Source organism: Punica granatum, chromosome 8, assembly GCF_007655135.1.
Source record: "Punica granatum isolate Tunisia-2019 chromosome 8, ASM765513v2, whole genome shotgun sequence".
Lineage (NCBI taxonomy): Eukaryota > Viridiplantae > Streptophyta > Magnoliopsida > Myrtales > Lythraceae > Punica > Punica granatum.
This window is the reverse complement of record NC_045134.1, coordinates 25,963,770-25,978,569: the sequence shown is the minus strand read 5'-3', so window position 1 is coordinate 25,978,569 and position 14,800 is coordinate 25,963,770. Positions and strand designations below refer to the sequence as shown.

General features: G+C 43.1%; 4 protein-coding genes across 4 annotated transcripts; 2 read left to right on the top strand and 2 right to left on the bottom strand.

Annotated features, from left to right (window-relative positions):
• The first annotated feature begins 238 nt into the window (after nucleotides 1–238).
• On the top strand, nucleotides 239–2,039 carry LOC116187936 (pentatricopeptide repeat-containing protein PNM1, mitochondrial). The gene has a single exon (XM_031516970.1). The coding sequence runs from the start codon at nucleotides 301–303 to the stop codon at nucleotides 1,855–1,857; it is 1,557 nt and encodes a 518-aa protein (XP_031372830.1). The 5' UTR covers nucleotides 239–300; the 3' UTR covers nucleotides 1,858–2,039.
• Nucleotides 2,040–2,111: 72 nt separating this feature from the next.
• On the bottom strand, nucleotides 2,112–6,481 carry LOC116187937 (cleavage stimulation factor subunit 50). The gene is made up of 14 exons (XM_031516971.1): nucleotides 6,168–6,481; nucleotides 5,967–6,050; nucleotides 5,776–5,876; nucleotides 5,194–5,266; nucleotides 5,009–5,092; nucleotides 4,842–4,928; nucleotides 4,116–4,186; nucleotides 3,875–3,926; nucleotides 3,705–3,762; nucleotides 3,381–3,481; nucleotides 3,157–3,311; nucleotides 2,801–2,909; nucleotides 2,630–2,686; nucleotides 2,112–2,540 (listed from the first exon to the last, which is right to left on the bottom strand). The coding sequence occupies exons 1-14, from the start codon at nucleotides 6,276–6,278 to the stop codon at nucleotides 2,385–2,387; spliced, it is 1,299 nt and encodes a 432-aa protein (XP_031372831.1). The 5' UTR covers nucleotides 6,279–6,481; the 3' UTR covers nucleotides 2,112–2,384.
• Nucleotides 6,482–8,815: 2,334 nt separating this feature from the next.
• On the top strand, nucleotides 8,816–11,863 carry LOC116187594 (protein COBRA-like). Its single transcript, XM_031516400.1, has 6 exons — nucleotides 8,816–9,040; nucleotides 9,490–9,569; nucleotides 10,029–10,485; nucleotides 10,690–10,849; nucleotides 10,938–11,209; nucleotides 11,347–11,863. The coding sequence occupies exons 1-6, from the start codon at nucleotides 8,962–8,964 to the stop codon at nucleotides 11,637–11,639; spliced, it is 1,341 nt and encodes a 446-aa protein (XP_031372260.1). The 5' UTR covers nucleotides 8,816–8,961; the 3' UTR covers nucleotides 11,640–11,863.
• Nucleotides 11,864–12,132: 269 nt separating this feature from the next.
• LOC116187593 (COBRA-like protein 4) lies at nucleotides 12,133–14,037 on the bottom strand. The gene is made up of 6 exons (XM_031516399.1): nucleotides 13,910–14,037; nucleotides 13,726–13,805; nucleotides 13,152–13,608; nucleotides 12,893–13,040; nucleotides 12,511–12,788; nucleotides 12,133–12,419 (listed from the first exon to the last, which is right to left on the bottom strand). Exons 1-6 carry the CDS (start codon nucleotides 14,013–14,015, stop codon nucleotides 12,136–12,138), a joined length of 1,353 nt encoding a protein of 450 aa, XP_031372259.1. The 5' UTR covers nucleotides 14,016–14,037; the 3' UTR covers nucleotides 12,133–12,135.
• Between the last annotated feature and the right edge of the window lie 763 nt (nucleotides 14,038–14,800).

Genomic DNA, 14,800 nt, shown 5'->3' with positions numbered 1-14,800 from the left:
GTTGCAACTTAACTAAAGATATATTTCACCACAAAAAGGTGGACCAAAATGTAAATTCCACGTAATAGTTAATGGACCAAATTGTTAAAAAGTCATAGTTCAGGGACGGAGCAGTAATTATCAATTAGCTGGTCTCACGATGAAGTGGACTCCATTGTTCAAATGGGCCTTGACCCAATTCTTAAATGGGCTAAGCCTAGCCATGAGGCCCACTAGGTTTTCTTCTCCCTTCTCCTCCTCCTCTGAGGAGAGTCTTTAGTTGGGAGACACCGTTTCTCCCCGAGGCTAAGCTCTTCGACGATGGCGGCTTCAAGACCTGGGCAGCTGAAGAAGCTCCTGCTCCGCCATTTCTCCTACTGTTATGCCTACTCTTCTAGTGCTCAATCCCATCGTCTTCTTCAGTCGAACCCTGCATTTCCCACATTTTCCCCCACCCACTTCCCTAAATTCCTTCCTTTACCAGCTCTCTATCTGCCTCGGAGCTTCTTATCCACCGCAACCACCTCCGGTGAGCAGCTGCCGGAGGACGATGTAGCTCACGCCCTCTCAGCCGAGCTCCTCGAGAGCCCCGACGCGGACCCCCTGTCAGTCTCTCGGCGCCTTGCTCTCAACTTCTCTCACCTTACTCCGACCCCTCCCCTGGTCCTCTCCGCGCTTAATCTCTCCCCGGAGGCTGGCCGGACGGTGCTAGGGTTCTACGACTGGCTGGCCCAGAACCCCAACTTCGCCCACACCGACGAAACGGCGTCGTACTTCGTCGATTACTTCGGCCGGCGCAAGGATTTCAAGGCGACCCATGACTTGTTGTCCAATGCCAAGGGCATTGCCGGCCTCAAGACCCTAAATTGTGCCATCGACCGGCTTGTCCGGGCAGGCCGGCCAGTTCAGGCGGTCGGGTTTTTCGAGAGGATGGAGAGGGATTACGGGTTTAAACGTGATAAAGAGTCGATGAAGTTGGTAGTCGAGAAGCTGTGCGAGAATGGGTATGCGAATTATGCCGAGAAGATGGTGAAGAATCTGGCGAATGAGTTTTTTCCCGACGAGTATGTTTGCGACTTGTTGATTAAAGGGTGGTGTGTTGATGGGAAGCTTGATGAGGCTAATAGATTGGCTGCGGAGATGTATAGGGGAGGGTTTGAGATCGGCCCGATGCCTTATAATGCGATCCTCGATTGTGTCTGTAAGCTCTGCCGGAAGAAGGACCCATTTCGGATGGAGTCTGAGGCCGAGAAAATCCTCGTGGATATGGACTATTACGGAGTCCCGAGAAATGTGGAGACTTTCAATGTGTTGATTAGGAACTTGTGCAAGATTAGGAAAACCGAGGATGCAATGAAGTTGTTCTCTAGGATGGGAGAGTGGGGATGTCACCCGAACGAGGAGACTTATCTTTTACTGACCAGGAGCTTGTATCAGGCGGCAAGAGTCGGGGAAGGGGATGAGATGATTGATCGAATGAAGTCTGCGGGGTACTCGATTGACAGGAAGGAGTATTACGGGTTCTTGAAGATCTTGTGCGGGATCGAGAGGGTAGATCATGCGGTGAGCGTGTTTGAAAAGATGAAAGCTGATGGATGTGAGCCAGGAGTTAAGACTTACGATCTGTTGATGGGCAAACTCTGCTCGCATAATCGGGCAGATAAGGCCAATGTACTGTTTAATGAAGCTCTTAGGAGAGGAGTGCCCGTGACTCCCAAGATGTACAAGGTAGAGCCGAGATACATTAAGAAGCCAAAGGCTGAGAAGAAGGGGAAGAAGCGGGAGACTCTGCCCGAAAAGACTGCGAGGAAAAGGAGACGCCTTGCGAAGATTCGACTGAGTTTCGTGAAGAAACCGAAGAAGACAATGAGAGGATGAGGAATGCATACTGATTTCCCTCAATAGGATAGGGCAAGACATTGTTGTTCTACTGCTTTTCAGACTAGAAAGGTTTCATTTTCATCTGAATTTTGATGAATAACAGTTTCTGAGATGATTGTTCTGTTGTTTCGTGCGAGGTCTGTATATCTTTGCAGAGAATGCATCCGATTGGAACTCGACTACAATCTGTGAACAGAATATGATTATCGGTTCCGGCGAGCACATTCAATCTTGCTGTATTTACTTCAAAGTAGAGAGAAGATCATCGTTTAGTTTATTATGACTGCAAAGGAATAAGAACAATCTTAGCATGTTCACGGAAAACATCGAAAACTACAATCTCAGGCATTACTACAAGAAGAAAGAAAAGCCGAATTGATCATATCCTCAAACTTGACTATTGACTCCTTGGTAGATGTTGCTTCTTCAATGCCAATAACGAGCTGAACTTGATTGAAGATCATCCCTAGAAGCATCCCAGTTAAGGAACAGGTATATATTAAGGAACCTGATAAGCCTCGCCCTCAAACAGTTTCTTTCCAAAATCGGACTGACCGATCGGTCCCACAGGAAACAAAGGCTGCTTCTATCGGTGAGTGCTCAATCCACCTAGGCGGCCCGTTGTGATTGGACGGCCATCTTGCCACTCTTTCAGCCGTCAGAGCATCCCAAATCACAATCTGAAATGAACCGCATTTTATTACACTACACTCGAGCAGCGAAAAGAGGAATAACACTTCAGAAAATTGTATCAGAAACTAAAAACCACCTCATTGTTCGGTTCATTAATTGATAATACAAATTCTTCCGTGTCATTGAAGATAGCCTGCAGTGGGGATATTTCTCAAATTATACTGGATAAGTCATAGAAATCAAGGAGCACAAACATAGTAAGACCGTAAGAGAGGATAAGAAAAAAAGGAAATGAGTTAAGACATACTTGGCACCGCAGTTGCGTGTGCGTAGCCCCAACATATTGTCTGGCTAATCTTCCGGAACCAACTTCCCAGAGCTTCACAGTGGAATCCTTCCCACAAGACAAGATAAACCTAGAAAATAAGACACTCTAGTAATGTTGCAGAGCAAGACAGGCATACTAACACCAGCAAATCTAGCCCCGGATTCCCAAATTAATTCAGGTCAATTCAATTGCTCTTGCAATTCTAGAATTTTGAACTGGTTTGTCATTGAATAAAGGATTCTGATGAAAACAAGACTTGACTATTCTACGGCTCAGTGGGGCATATGAGAAGAAACACATCTTCACAAAATAAAGGCCAGTTTGTTGAGCAGTACCTATGATCCTTGGTGAAGGCGGCACTGGTCACTTCCGCTGCCTCGTGTGCTGCAGTTATTGTACGTACACAATTAGCCGATACCCCATCCCATAACCGAATAGCACCGTCCTTGGATGCTGTAACATACATTCCACCAGTAGATGAATATCTCACCTGCACAGCCCGCATAGTGTCAGCAAACCATCAGAACTCAGAAAGAAAGAAGTTAATGAGTGGTCATGCCTGATTAATAGCTGAATTAACCCCAAACTCCGGGATGTTTGCAGATAGATAACACTGGAAGGTATTGACGTCGTACAAATGTGGAATTGGATGATCAGTTCCTGCAAATTGTTTTAATCAACCACTCCTTAATTGCAACATCTGAAGGCAATCTTAGCACAGTACGTGAAACTTTTTGCTCTGTCTAGGATACAAGAAATGTAGATCTTTCTCAAAGAGGAGATAAATTATATTGCACACAAAATAAACTCATTCAATTCAATGGCATCAACTATAAATTTTTGAACTGAATACACAAAGTACAAAGCTAAGAGAAATTTTTACCGGCTAAAACAAAATCCCCGGAAGGATGAAATGATACAGAGCGTACGTTGTGAGTATCCTGGTTCATGAAAAATAAACAATTAATTGAAGTTGCCATATAATACTAATTGCAGGGCACTCTTCCATTCATCCACTCTTGTATCAGCGATCATAAATCAGAGAGTACACACCTGGATGACCTTAAAAGCTTTCTTAGCTGTAGCTTTGGACAAATCAAAGAACCTGAAAAAATGAAGCCCGTCACACAAGTAAACCAGATTTCAATAATTCATGTACCCAAAGAAGGTAATTCTAAGCAATGGTTAGCAGGACTAGAGAAGATAATTGATGGCCATCGGATGCAATATGCAGCAATCATTATTAAAGAAATTCATCGAAAGACTGCACACTCACACTAAAGAAAATACTTACTTTATTGTACAATCCTTTGCCCCTGATATGAGAACATTGTTCTGAGGGTGGAAATCCAAGTCATTTATTGGCTTCAGTCATTTTGAGGGGAAAAACGAAGTAAGGATTAGCAGGATCCATATCATGTTGTCTTCAAAATATAAGTTGAAAAAAGATAACATAAATTAAATGGGTTCTACAAGTCTTTGCATGTGATGATAATGAACAACTACAGAGCACATGTGAAAGTTTAATAAAGCTTTTAATATTTACTTTACGATAGATTTCTCTGAGAATGTTTTAGAGTATAATTGTCTACCAGGAAATTGATTAAATCTCTCTCTCTCTCTCTCTGTCTCTCCCCCTCTCCCTCTCTCCCCCCCTTCAGGACTATAGGTGACTATTTCTGTAAGGTTTAACCATCCATCATATATCAGTCCATTATCTTCAAGCAGTTCTTTCTGCTTGTTTCACGCAGTCTCCAGAGCAATTAATTTTAATTTATTCTGGTGAAAAGTGATCACACAAGGATATCAATAGAAGACAGAGTCATGACACTTTTCCATCTAGAACTCTGATTAATAAGTGTAAAACTAGCACAAAATTGATAGTAAATTCATGAAAAATCCAGTAAATAAACTCACATAAGAGATTCTACTGAGACAGAAAATTCTAGCATCATAAACTGATGTTAACACATATACAATCCACTGTCTTTAAATGAATCTACGAGGAAAGTTAATTTACTTGAGTATGATCATAAAATGTCCGTATAACAGTTCGTGTGGGACCATCCCGTGAATCAGGCAACATCATTTGCTTTATTTTTGACACCTGGGAAAGAAAATGCAGCCCTGTGAGATAAATGGGGAATGCACTTGACAAAGTAGTGATGGCACATGAAGATCCCACACCTCAAAGAGCTTGATAGAGGTATCTGAACTTCCAGTTGCAAAAAACCGTCCATCTGAGCTGAACCTTGCACATCTAGCAACATTCTAGAACATCAAAATAATTAAACAATCATTCATCCTGTAACTAACCATTGAAAAGAAGCCATTTCAAATAGTATCTTCCCACCAGACAGTGTCGTGAGTACCTTGTGCTCTGAAAGATGCTGGGTTTCATGCTTGGGGAAACTCTTCGACAAGCCTTTCCTGTCTTGAATGGAACTGGCATGATGACAAGGTAAATTTGGTGTAACTTCTCTCTTCAAACAGATAGTATTTTAAATCTGCCACCTTAGGCATATCATATCCTATCATTCTATGGCTGAGCCTGGACTGATGCAGAATAAGAAGGGAACAACAGTAAGCTTTTGATTTTATTTGGGTTCAAATGGACACACATAACTTGCATGTTAAAATGTTTGAATTACCGTTGATTCAAAAACTACCGCTTAGCACTTTTAACAGATATCAGACCACATCATACAGTTACTAGGTTAGCTATGATGATAAATGACAGAGAATGCATTTGGTGACGGTCAACTGCTACTGTTAAGGTCCTGGACAGCTGAACAATTCACAATTCGAGGTCCTTCTTATCTCGAAGAACAGGTGAAATGACAATGAGTCAAGGAAAATATTACAGCAACATCTTCAAGTTATACCAACAGAGCCGCGGTCGACAACTAAATGTAAGAACCGACGAATGCAATTTAAGTGACAAAAGCAGGGACCTGAAATCAGCTCCAGCACCGCGAGAACCTGGAATGGGCCCTCCCAGATCGAAGGCCCCAGAGAAGCCTCTCAAAGTTTCGTCCTTTTCAGCTGCAAGACCCTGTAATCACCTTAGAACAGAAATTCCCTCCCTTCACAGACAGCAATTCGGACAAAGAAATGGAAAAAACCTCCGACTACAACTACCAACCTTGGCGACCAGCTCAAGGAGCCTATTTGCAGGGTCCTCGACATTCAACGGCGTCATTGTCGCCGAAGCAACTACACTTGCCGCCTGTACAGAAGAGGCTTACGTTAAAAGAGATCCTTTCTGACGATCACAAGCATTATAGAGACCCATCCAAAATTTCACCAGAGGCCGTAAATGACCCGACAGGAGCTACGTGCTTGCCTGAGTGAAATTATTCTCCCGGAGATGAGCGACGATAAGGGAGTTGACCTGCCTATGGAGCTTGGCGTCCTGCAGTATCTGCTCCAAGCTTCCACTGCTCTCCATTTTCATCGACCCCAACAATCCGAAACAGCAATGTCTGAGAAACCCTATTCCAAAATCCGATTTTGAAATTTGGGAATTGAGCTGAAGTTCACGAGGGAAGCCTTCCGATCAAGTTCCCGAATTGATTGCGCGAGAGATGTCCGGCCCAATTCTAAAACCCTAAACCCCAAATTCAAGGATACTGTTTCAAGTTCATTCCTACAACTGCCGCCATTTCTTTCCGTTATATACAAATTGATTAAACTGTCCTTTTTGGGGAACGAGCATAAATATAAATAAATCATGGGCATTTTAGCAAAAACAATCAACTTCATTTTTTTCCCCTACTGTTTTGGAAAGGAAAGGGGGAATTTGTGCAATTGCAGGATTTACTTGGACAGCTCCATACTGATTCTGTGGCATAAAGGTTCTAATCATGCTCGGATAATTATTCACACTCGGAACTCGGACCTTGTGAACGGAAAAAGTTTTCCCGAAATTTACGGGTCAACAGACATTGGCATTACTTATAGTAAGGCTTTTCTCTTAGCGTTAATCGATCGCATTGACCCGTTCATGAGAATCGGTGACGCGCATAGGAAGGCTAAACATCGCAATCAATGTGTCCTTCAAAAGGCAAAGGAAAACTACTCTATTGCACTTCATTGTCTGTCTTCTCTCACACAATTATGCGTCTGGTGGATTAGATTAGGAAATTGTGAGTAGCCCAAAATATAAAAGCAAACAATCATATCAATATTGGGATAGTGATATTGAAATTTAAACTTCCTCTTGTTATGGATCCTTAACTCGATTGCTCTTCCAATAGGTTTAGGAATTTCACCGCAAATTTCTAATCTTATTGTGAAAACGGTTAATTCAGTGTGATTCAAATATTTATTGAACTCATCTAGAGATATTATAATCTTGATCTACTATGTGCAAGCAATTAACATACTCTTCTTGACAAATGTCTGTACATCTAAAATTCGAGTTCTTTTTTAAAAAAAAATATTACTCAATACTTACTTTAGAATTTCCACTTGAGTCTATAAGTGAGTGGGTCCATGTCCAATCGAAAAGCTCAAATTAGTTAGTTGTGGTACCCAATTTCTTATAAACCCCGTGTATTTCTCTTTAATTTTTCCACGCGAGACAACCTATTTCAACAACCGCCTTCACGTGGCACTGTGTGGCCTTTCTCGCCCTTTACCTGCACTTGCTATGTGAACACTTACTTTGAGTCGGGCTCTCTTCTTTTTCAGACTCCGGCTTTAACTATCTCAAGGTGTGTTTCCTCTTCCACACTTGGGCGATGGGGGTCAAACCAACTATGAGCCAGACTTCCATTTTCGGACTCGGATTTTACCGACCACGAGTTCCACACTAGGGCCTGACATGGTACGAGTCTTCACACGGGCGTGCGAAAACTTAACCTGCTCTGATACCATACATGTGATGTGCATGGCTATATTGTTTGACTCGAGAATAAGAATATCATTAATTGGGTGTTTCGTAGTTGTTAGATCTTCATTTTTTATATGTGATTGTTGTTGATTTTATTGGAATTGTCCAAATAGAATAAGCTCTAGACCATATAATACTTCGAGCATGATTGTTATCAAAAGAGAAGGGACACTATGACCGAATAATTTTTTCCCACTTTCAGGTTATAATTGACGAAAAATCTACAGTAAGTATACGTACCATTCGTGAAATTAAACGACCATCAATTCAGTACACCGACCGGATTACATAATCCCAATTTCAATTGGTTATGAAATCAAAGACACCCAAGAAAGAATCATCAAATTATTTGGCAAATGACATAATTAATATTATATAAGCGGTGGTTAGGGGACCCAAACAAGACACGGACAAAAAGCTAAAGTCTTCGAAAGAGAAGCCCCCGCACGTCCCTGTCGTTTCCCAGCTCACAGCCTCACAGCCTCACAGCTCCCCTTCTCCAAAGAAAATCTCACACCCCCACCGACAGTCTTTGCCACCAAGTGGGCCCCACTTTTTCATCCTCCCTTGCACTGTTTTTTAACTCCAAACTTCCGATTTTGGATGCTGCTTTTATGCAGCATTTGTCGCAATCATCACTTGGCATTGTGCTTTGGCCAAGATTAGCAAACTATATCAATAAACAAGCAAAGTTAACAGCTTTTCGAGCTCTCGAGATGATAATTAGCTTGAAGTAATTTGAACGCGGGAAGCGGACGTGCGAGACACGAGCTTGTCATGATCGATTCGCACCGACATGGGATGAAATATCGGAGCAAGGAAATGAGAAAAGAGATGAACTTGATCGATCTGTGAATCAAAGAGATGGAATTTTGTGTGCCTTTTGAGTGCATGGAAGACTTTTTTTTTTTTTGATAGGTAATGTATGGAAGACTCGAGTAAAGGGTATGCTTGTACAAGGCAGTAAACAAATAGCAGACAGACTGTAATCTTAATACTTTATTATGAGTGTTTGTTCTGTCTTTCATCTCTTTCTTTTTCCCCTTGAGCCTGTGACTTACAGCGGAAACTTACTTTTATATGCCCAGTCTGTTCTCACTAACAAAGCTCATCAGTTGCCCATGTGAAACAATTGTCCCTCTCTCTCTCTCTCTCTCTCTCTCTAGGCCTCTGCCTCTCCCTCTTTCTGGGCATCAGCTGGTGCAGATCTGGATTGAGGTCGAAGTCTGCATCGAGGGGAACCATGGAGTCTCTCTCTAAGCTCAGTGGCCTCACCTTGTTGCTCCTGTTCTTGCTTTCCTGCTCCACTTTCACATCCATAGGTAAGTGACCCACTTGCTCTTTCACCATTGCTGAGCTCTGAAGCTTATGTTTCATAAAAGTTCTGCTTGTTGGCTTGACCTGTTTGCTCACTGCTGAGCTGAATTGACCTCCAAGGTCGCAGCTTCAAGTAGCTGCCTCACTTCGTACCATCTCCCTAAACCATGACTTCTGCATCTAGCAACTTAATTTCGAGCATCGAAGTGATTGGTGCCTAATTTTGCTATTTATCCTTGATTGCATATAACTTCTCTCCTTGGAAGTACTTCTCTTGTTTGCACTCGAGATTCATTGAGATTCGAGATTTGGGTCGATGGATGTCTGTTTTGCTGCAAATTCTTGATCTTTTCTGCATTGCTTTATTAGTATATGCTTAGATTTGGAACTGTGGCTGCTAAGCTCTGGCTTTCGATAATGAATCGCTATTCTTGTTTGGTTGTTGATCTTGCAGAAGCGTACGATGCGCTCGATCCCAACGGGAATGTCACAATCAAGTGGGATGTGATAAGCTGGACTCCCGATGGCTATGTGGTATGCAAATCTGACCTCCTTTCGGGTGATAAGTGAGCGATTAGGATTTCTAGTATTTAATAATAAGCCGATTTCTGTTATTAACAATAAGCTGATTAAAAAGTTAAACTTTCATTTTCAATGCTGAAGTTTACTGTGGAAGATTGTCAAGAACTATGAAAAGTCGATTATAAACTGCAGAGAGTTTGGTTCTGGTCCTTACCCACTGTATAGATTCAGCTCCAAGTGTTTCTGTAGTCCTCTATATATATATATATATATTTTTTTTTTGCTTAAATTAGTCTTCCTTATGTGACTGGGAAAATGGATTATAAAGTAAAATCGAGATTATATTTGCAAATATTGCGTCTTAGATAAAAAAATGAGACAACTGGGAGACAGCCGGTGCGATTTTGCAATGCTCTGCTTCATTAATTTCCTATGTTGATTTATTGTTTTCCCCCCCGTTGGGCTGGGCAGGCTGTTGTGACTATGTTCAACTTCCAGCAATACCGACACATACAAGCCCCTGGGTGGACCCTAGGCTGGACCTGGGCGAAGAAGGAGGTGATATGGACTATGATGGGAGGCCAAACCACGGAGCAAGGTGACTGCTCGAGGTACAAAGGCAACACCCCGCACTGCTGCAAGAAGGACCCGACTGTCGTGGACTTACTCCCTGGGACCCCTTACAATCAGCAGATTGCCAACTGCTGCAAAGGTGGGGTCATCAGCTCCTGGGCCCAGGACCCGGCAAATGCCGCGAGTTCATTCCAGGTCAGCGTGGGAGCTGCAGGAACGAGCAACAAGACCGTGAGGCTACCCAAGAACTTCACCCTCAAGGCACCCGGACCCGGATACACTTGCGGGCCTGCGAAGATCGTGAAGCCCACAAAGTATGTCTCTGCTGATAAGAGGAGAGTGACTCAAGCTTTGAGTAAGTTACCTGCACTAGCTCATCGGGTGACAGTGTTATACTCGTACATGATATAATTTTTTAACAGAGGAGACTACTCTCAGTTTCTTCAATACTTCTGTGATATAGAACCGCTTGCTAACTGATCTGAAAGTTCTAAGAATATCAGAGGAAGTTGGCGTAATATATTTTACTATTTAATAACTTCCGCCTATGTTTTTGCAGTGACTTGGAACGTTACGTGCACATACTCACAGTTCTTGGCTCAGAAGACTCCTAGTTGTTGCGTCTCTCTCTCCTCTTTCTACAATGACACTATCGTGAATTGCCCGACTTGCACCTGTGGGTGTAAGAACAATGCAACAGACCCAGGAAGCTGCATCGAGTGGGTTTCCTAGTTTTCAACTTTGGTACTTAAAAATGATCTATTTCTCTTGGTTTTATGTTTTCTAAAAACTATTTTCCTTTGACAGTCCAAACACACCACACCTGCAGTCGGTTGTCTCGGGGGCACCTGGTAATCAACCTCTTGTACAATGCACAAGCCACATGTGCCCCATTCGAGTACATTGGCATGTCAAACTCAACTACAAAGAGTACTGGCGAGTGAAGATCACGATCACGAACTTCAATTACCGAATGAATTACTCACAGTGGAATCTAGTGGTCCAGCACCCAAACTTCGATAATCTCACAAAACTTTTCAGCTTCAATTACAAGTCGCTCACTCCTTATGCTGGCTTAAGTAAGTGCACTGGCATACCTTCTCAATATATATTCCTTTAAATTATTATCACGTCTTGGCAACTGTTTGTGAAGTTTAAGCTATCGATAAAATCTATCCATATCTTGACATTTTTAATTTCTGTGGTACTTTTACAGATGATACTGCTATGCTGTGGGGAGTCAAGTTCTACAATGACTTTCTCTCAGAGGCAGGGCCCTTCGGGAATGTGCAGTCAGAGCTACTGTTCCAAAAGGACAAGTCAACTTTCACATTCGAGAAAGGATGGGCCTTCCCCCGAAGGATTTACTTCAACGGCGACAACTGTGTGATGCCACCTCCTGATGCCTACCCATGGCTGCCCAACTCCAGTCCTCAGCTTAATGTCGCTAAACTAATCCACTTCACACCAATGTTGGCTTCTATTCTGCTGCTATTTCTTCACATATGAGGGTATTTTTACTCGGGCTAAATCCGAAGGTATGCTCGATCTACTGGAACACTCCAAGGGCTAATTTCATGTCACAGCTTTGGTTCGGACGTGTTGATCTCTGCTACATCAGGATTCGGAAGGTACAAGATTTTCAGGTGCATTTACAGCTTATTGAGTTTGCTTTCGAATGTCTTAGTTAATTTATTTGTTCAGTTAGATTTTGCTGTAGAATTATTACTCCATTTTGTTCAGGCTTGTCAGTCGGTTTAATTATACGTCTGTTGATGTGCGCTACGAAGGGGGAAGGAAGGGGGGGGGGGGGGGGGGGGAGGGAATTGCTTGTAGATTATCCACTTTCCACAGCAGGAGATGTTACTAGGTTTGTTGTACTATTGAATTTCAAGAAATAATAATGATATCTATACGTGCTTTATTTGACTGAATTTTGTTCAGCAAATCATGCATTTACAATGTCGTAATGAAGTCGAACATTTAGTTTCATTTCCTTAGAATATCATTGAATCGACAGCATTACGGGAAGCAAAATTGCTACAAGTGTTGAGAACTTCACCAAAATGAGTTGAGCCGAGTTTGGTAGAAAAGGGTAAGAGTCAGGCGGAGGAAGCATGCACTCATCTCCATTGAAGTAAACTTTTCGAGGGAATGCCCATCCTTGCTTCAGCGTGAATGTCTCCTTTGTCTTCTGAAGTAGCAGCTCCGACTGAACGTTCCCGAATGGGCCTGCCTCCATCAACAGGTCGTTGTAGTACTTCGTCCCATAGAACATCCCTGTGTCATCTGCATTAAAAGTCGAGCATGTTTTTAGGAAGGATTTTTTTTCCTGAGTCAATACTTTAAAAATTCCAATTGTCATGTTTGTTTTACTCACTTATAGAGTCGTACGGAACGAGGGGCTTGTAGTTGAAGCTGAATACAGTTGTCACATTGTTGAGGTTAGGATGCTGGGCTACGAGTATCCACTGGCTGTAGTTTAGTCGATAGTTGAAATTAGTTATGGAGATCTTCACTCGCCAGTATTCCTTGTAGTTGACCTTCACGTGCCAGTGGACCCGAACGGGACACATGTGGTGGGTGCACTGAAGCAATGGGAGGTTGTCCTTCCTCGGTGTGTTTATTCCCTCCTCCTGCAGTAGCTTCGAGTCGCTCCTGAAAGAGGCCGGGAAACTTCATTATAGTCTTCGGCATTGTATCATATGGAAAAGGTACAAGCAGGTGAGGATTTCGAGAAATTATCAGTTTAGTAGACTTACATGATGCAGTCCTTTTGGGTTTGGCACCCACAAGCACAAGTTGGGCACGGAGTGATGATATCGCTGTAGAAGGAGGATAATGATACGCAGCAGCTCGGGTTCTTCGAGGCCATGAACTGAGAGTAAGTGCATGTAACGTTCCACGTCACTGCAGCCAAAGATATGTGTTAAGGGACTCTGCAGCTTATCTGAAGGTCCAGTGACCTCGAAGGGCCATGGTTGGGTGAGAGAAAAATGGGAAGGACACAGAACAACATACTGAGAGCTTGGGTCCTGCGCCTGCGATCGGGCGAGAGGAAGGCTGAGGAGGGCACGATCCTTGGGGGCCCACAAGTGTATCCTGGCCCGGGGCCCATCAAGGTAAAGTTTTTTGGCAGCTTCACGGTCTTGTTGGAGGTGCCTGCTTGCCCGACGATCACCTGGAAGGCTGAGATGGAGGTGGTGGGATCCTGAGCCCACGCGGCCAAGACTCCGCCCTTGCAGCAGTTTGTGTACTGCAGGTTGTATGGAACTCCGGGGAGCAGGTCCACGACTTTCGGGTTTCTCTTACAGCAGTGAGGCACGTTGGCTTTGAACTTCGAACAGTCCCCTTGTTCTGTAGTCTGAGCTCCCACCATGTTCCATATCACTTCCTTCTTCGCCCAGTTCCACCCCAAAGTCCAGCCGGGATTCGGTATTTGCCGGTACATTTGAAAGTTGTTCATCGTGATGGTAGCCTGATTTTCCCGATTATTGATCAGATATACGTTCCTTTAATTTATTGTTGCAAAAGAAGAAAATGGCGATACTCTTATTGTTGCGAAAGAAGAAAATGGCGATACTGAAATACAAACCACATAACCGTCAGAAGTCCAGGACATGATATCCCATCTGATCGTTATATTCCCGTTTGGATCCAGTGGGTCGAATGCAGCTAGAATTTTACGAAAAACGTAACAGAAGAAAGCCGGAATCAGTTCGATAACTGTGTTGTAGAAAAAGGCCAGAGCCTAGTGATGAAGCACTTTACCAGTTTACCTGCATGAGAGATCATGATGGAGAATATGAAAACCAGGAGAAGGAACTTGAGTTTCATTTCCAGGAAGCGGACTCTAAGAACGGGGTGGTCGGGATTCGATTCCATTTCCGGACATCACTGGCTAAGTCGAGAGATGAGCGAAATGTCTTAAAAAGGGGATGTGTTAGGCTTCCATTGAAAATGAGTGCATGGGGATGTCTCAACTACTTACTTTTAGGTAAATCATCTGATGTCTTCTTCTCACCTCTCATTCACAGAATCACAGCACTTCTCAGTACCTTTCTTTCGGTTTCTGCATCTCAAAACAAGAAAAAGATCGAGAATCTGCAGCACAGTATCAGAATCAAACCGGGCAAGGCCAGGATTGAATGGATCCGACTGTTTATGAAAATCGTCGTAATTATGGATTGCATAAATTTGTCGGGTTTAAATCTTCTGGGTCTGGTGGCCAGTTGGGTTTGGATAATCACTCTGTGCAGCAGAACTTTTAAGGAAACGGCATCCCAGTAGGTCGAAGTGCCTAACTTCAATAGTCGAGTGACGTTGTATGAGCCGAAACCCACCCTTTTACAACAGCTATGAACTGGTTCAGCTGTTCAGGAGAATGTCTCTTCTCGGAAAGCAAGTGGGCTATTTGTTCACTGATTTTCGGTTTTCTTTTTCCCGATACGGAACACTATAGCTAGGGAAAAGTGGGCTTTCCTTATCTGTATGCGCTACAAGTGATCTCAGATTGAAGAGCTAAACGATGTGGTGAGACGAGTCCTATTTGTCTGACATAATCATCTCAACTTTCAACAGAACTAATCGAATCTTGATCTGATCATTAGACAGCTAATGGATAGAACGTAAATCAATAGTTAACAAGACTTTATTACGATATGTAGACA

What these genes read in the sequence shown, in the direction of transcription:
- LOC116187593 (XM_031516399.1), bottom strand. Translation starts at nt 14,015, where the DNA reads ATGGAATCGAATCCCGACCACCCCGTTCTTAGAGTCCGCTTCCTGGAA. An exon ending in ACCCAAAAGGACTGCATCAT is followed by an intron (nt 12,789 to 12,892) that starts GTAAGTCTACTA and finishes GGCCTCTTTCAG; the next exon opens with GAGCGACTCGAAGCTACTGC. An exon ending in CGTTCCGTACGACTCTATAA is followed by an intron (nt 12,420 to 12,510) that starts GTGAGTAAAACA and finishes CTTTTAATGCAG; the next exon opens with ATGACACAGGGATGTTCTAT.
- LOC116187936 (XM_031516970.1), top strand. Translation starts at nt 301, where the DNA reads ATGGCGGCTTCAAGACCTGGGCAGCTGAAGAAGCTCCTGCTCCGCCAT.
- LOC116187937 (XM_031516971.1), bottom strand. Translation starts at nt 6,278, where the DNA reads ATGAAAATGGAGAGCAGTGGAAGCTTGGAGCAGATACTGCAGGACGCC. An exon ending in CGGGGATTTTGTTTTAGCCG is followed by an intron (nt 3,482 to 3,704) that starts GTAAAAATTTCT and finishes AACAATTTGCAG; the next exon opens with GAACTGATCATCCAATTCCA. An exon ending in GCCTTCACCAAGGATCATAG is followed by an intron (nt 2,910 to 3,156) that starts GTACTGCTCAAC and finishes CTTATTTTCTAG; the next exon opens with GTTTATCTTGTCTTGTGGGA.
- LOC116187594 (XM_031516400.1), top strand. Translation starts at nt 8,962, where the DNA reads ATGGAGTCTCTCTCTAAGCTCAGTGGCCTCACCTTGTTGCTCCTGTTC. An exon ending in GGACTCCCGATGGCTATGTG is followed by an intron (nt 9,570 to 10,028) that starts GTATGCAAATCT and finishes TGGGCTGGGCAG; the next exon opens with GCTGTTGTGACTATGTTCAA. An exon ending in GAGAGTGACTCAAGCTTTGA is followed by an intron (nt 10,486 to 10,689) that starts GTAAGTTACCTG and finishes ATGTTTTTGCAG; the next exon opens with TGACTTGGAACGTTACGTGC.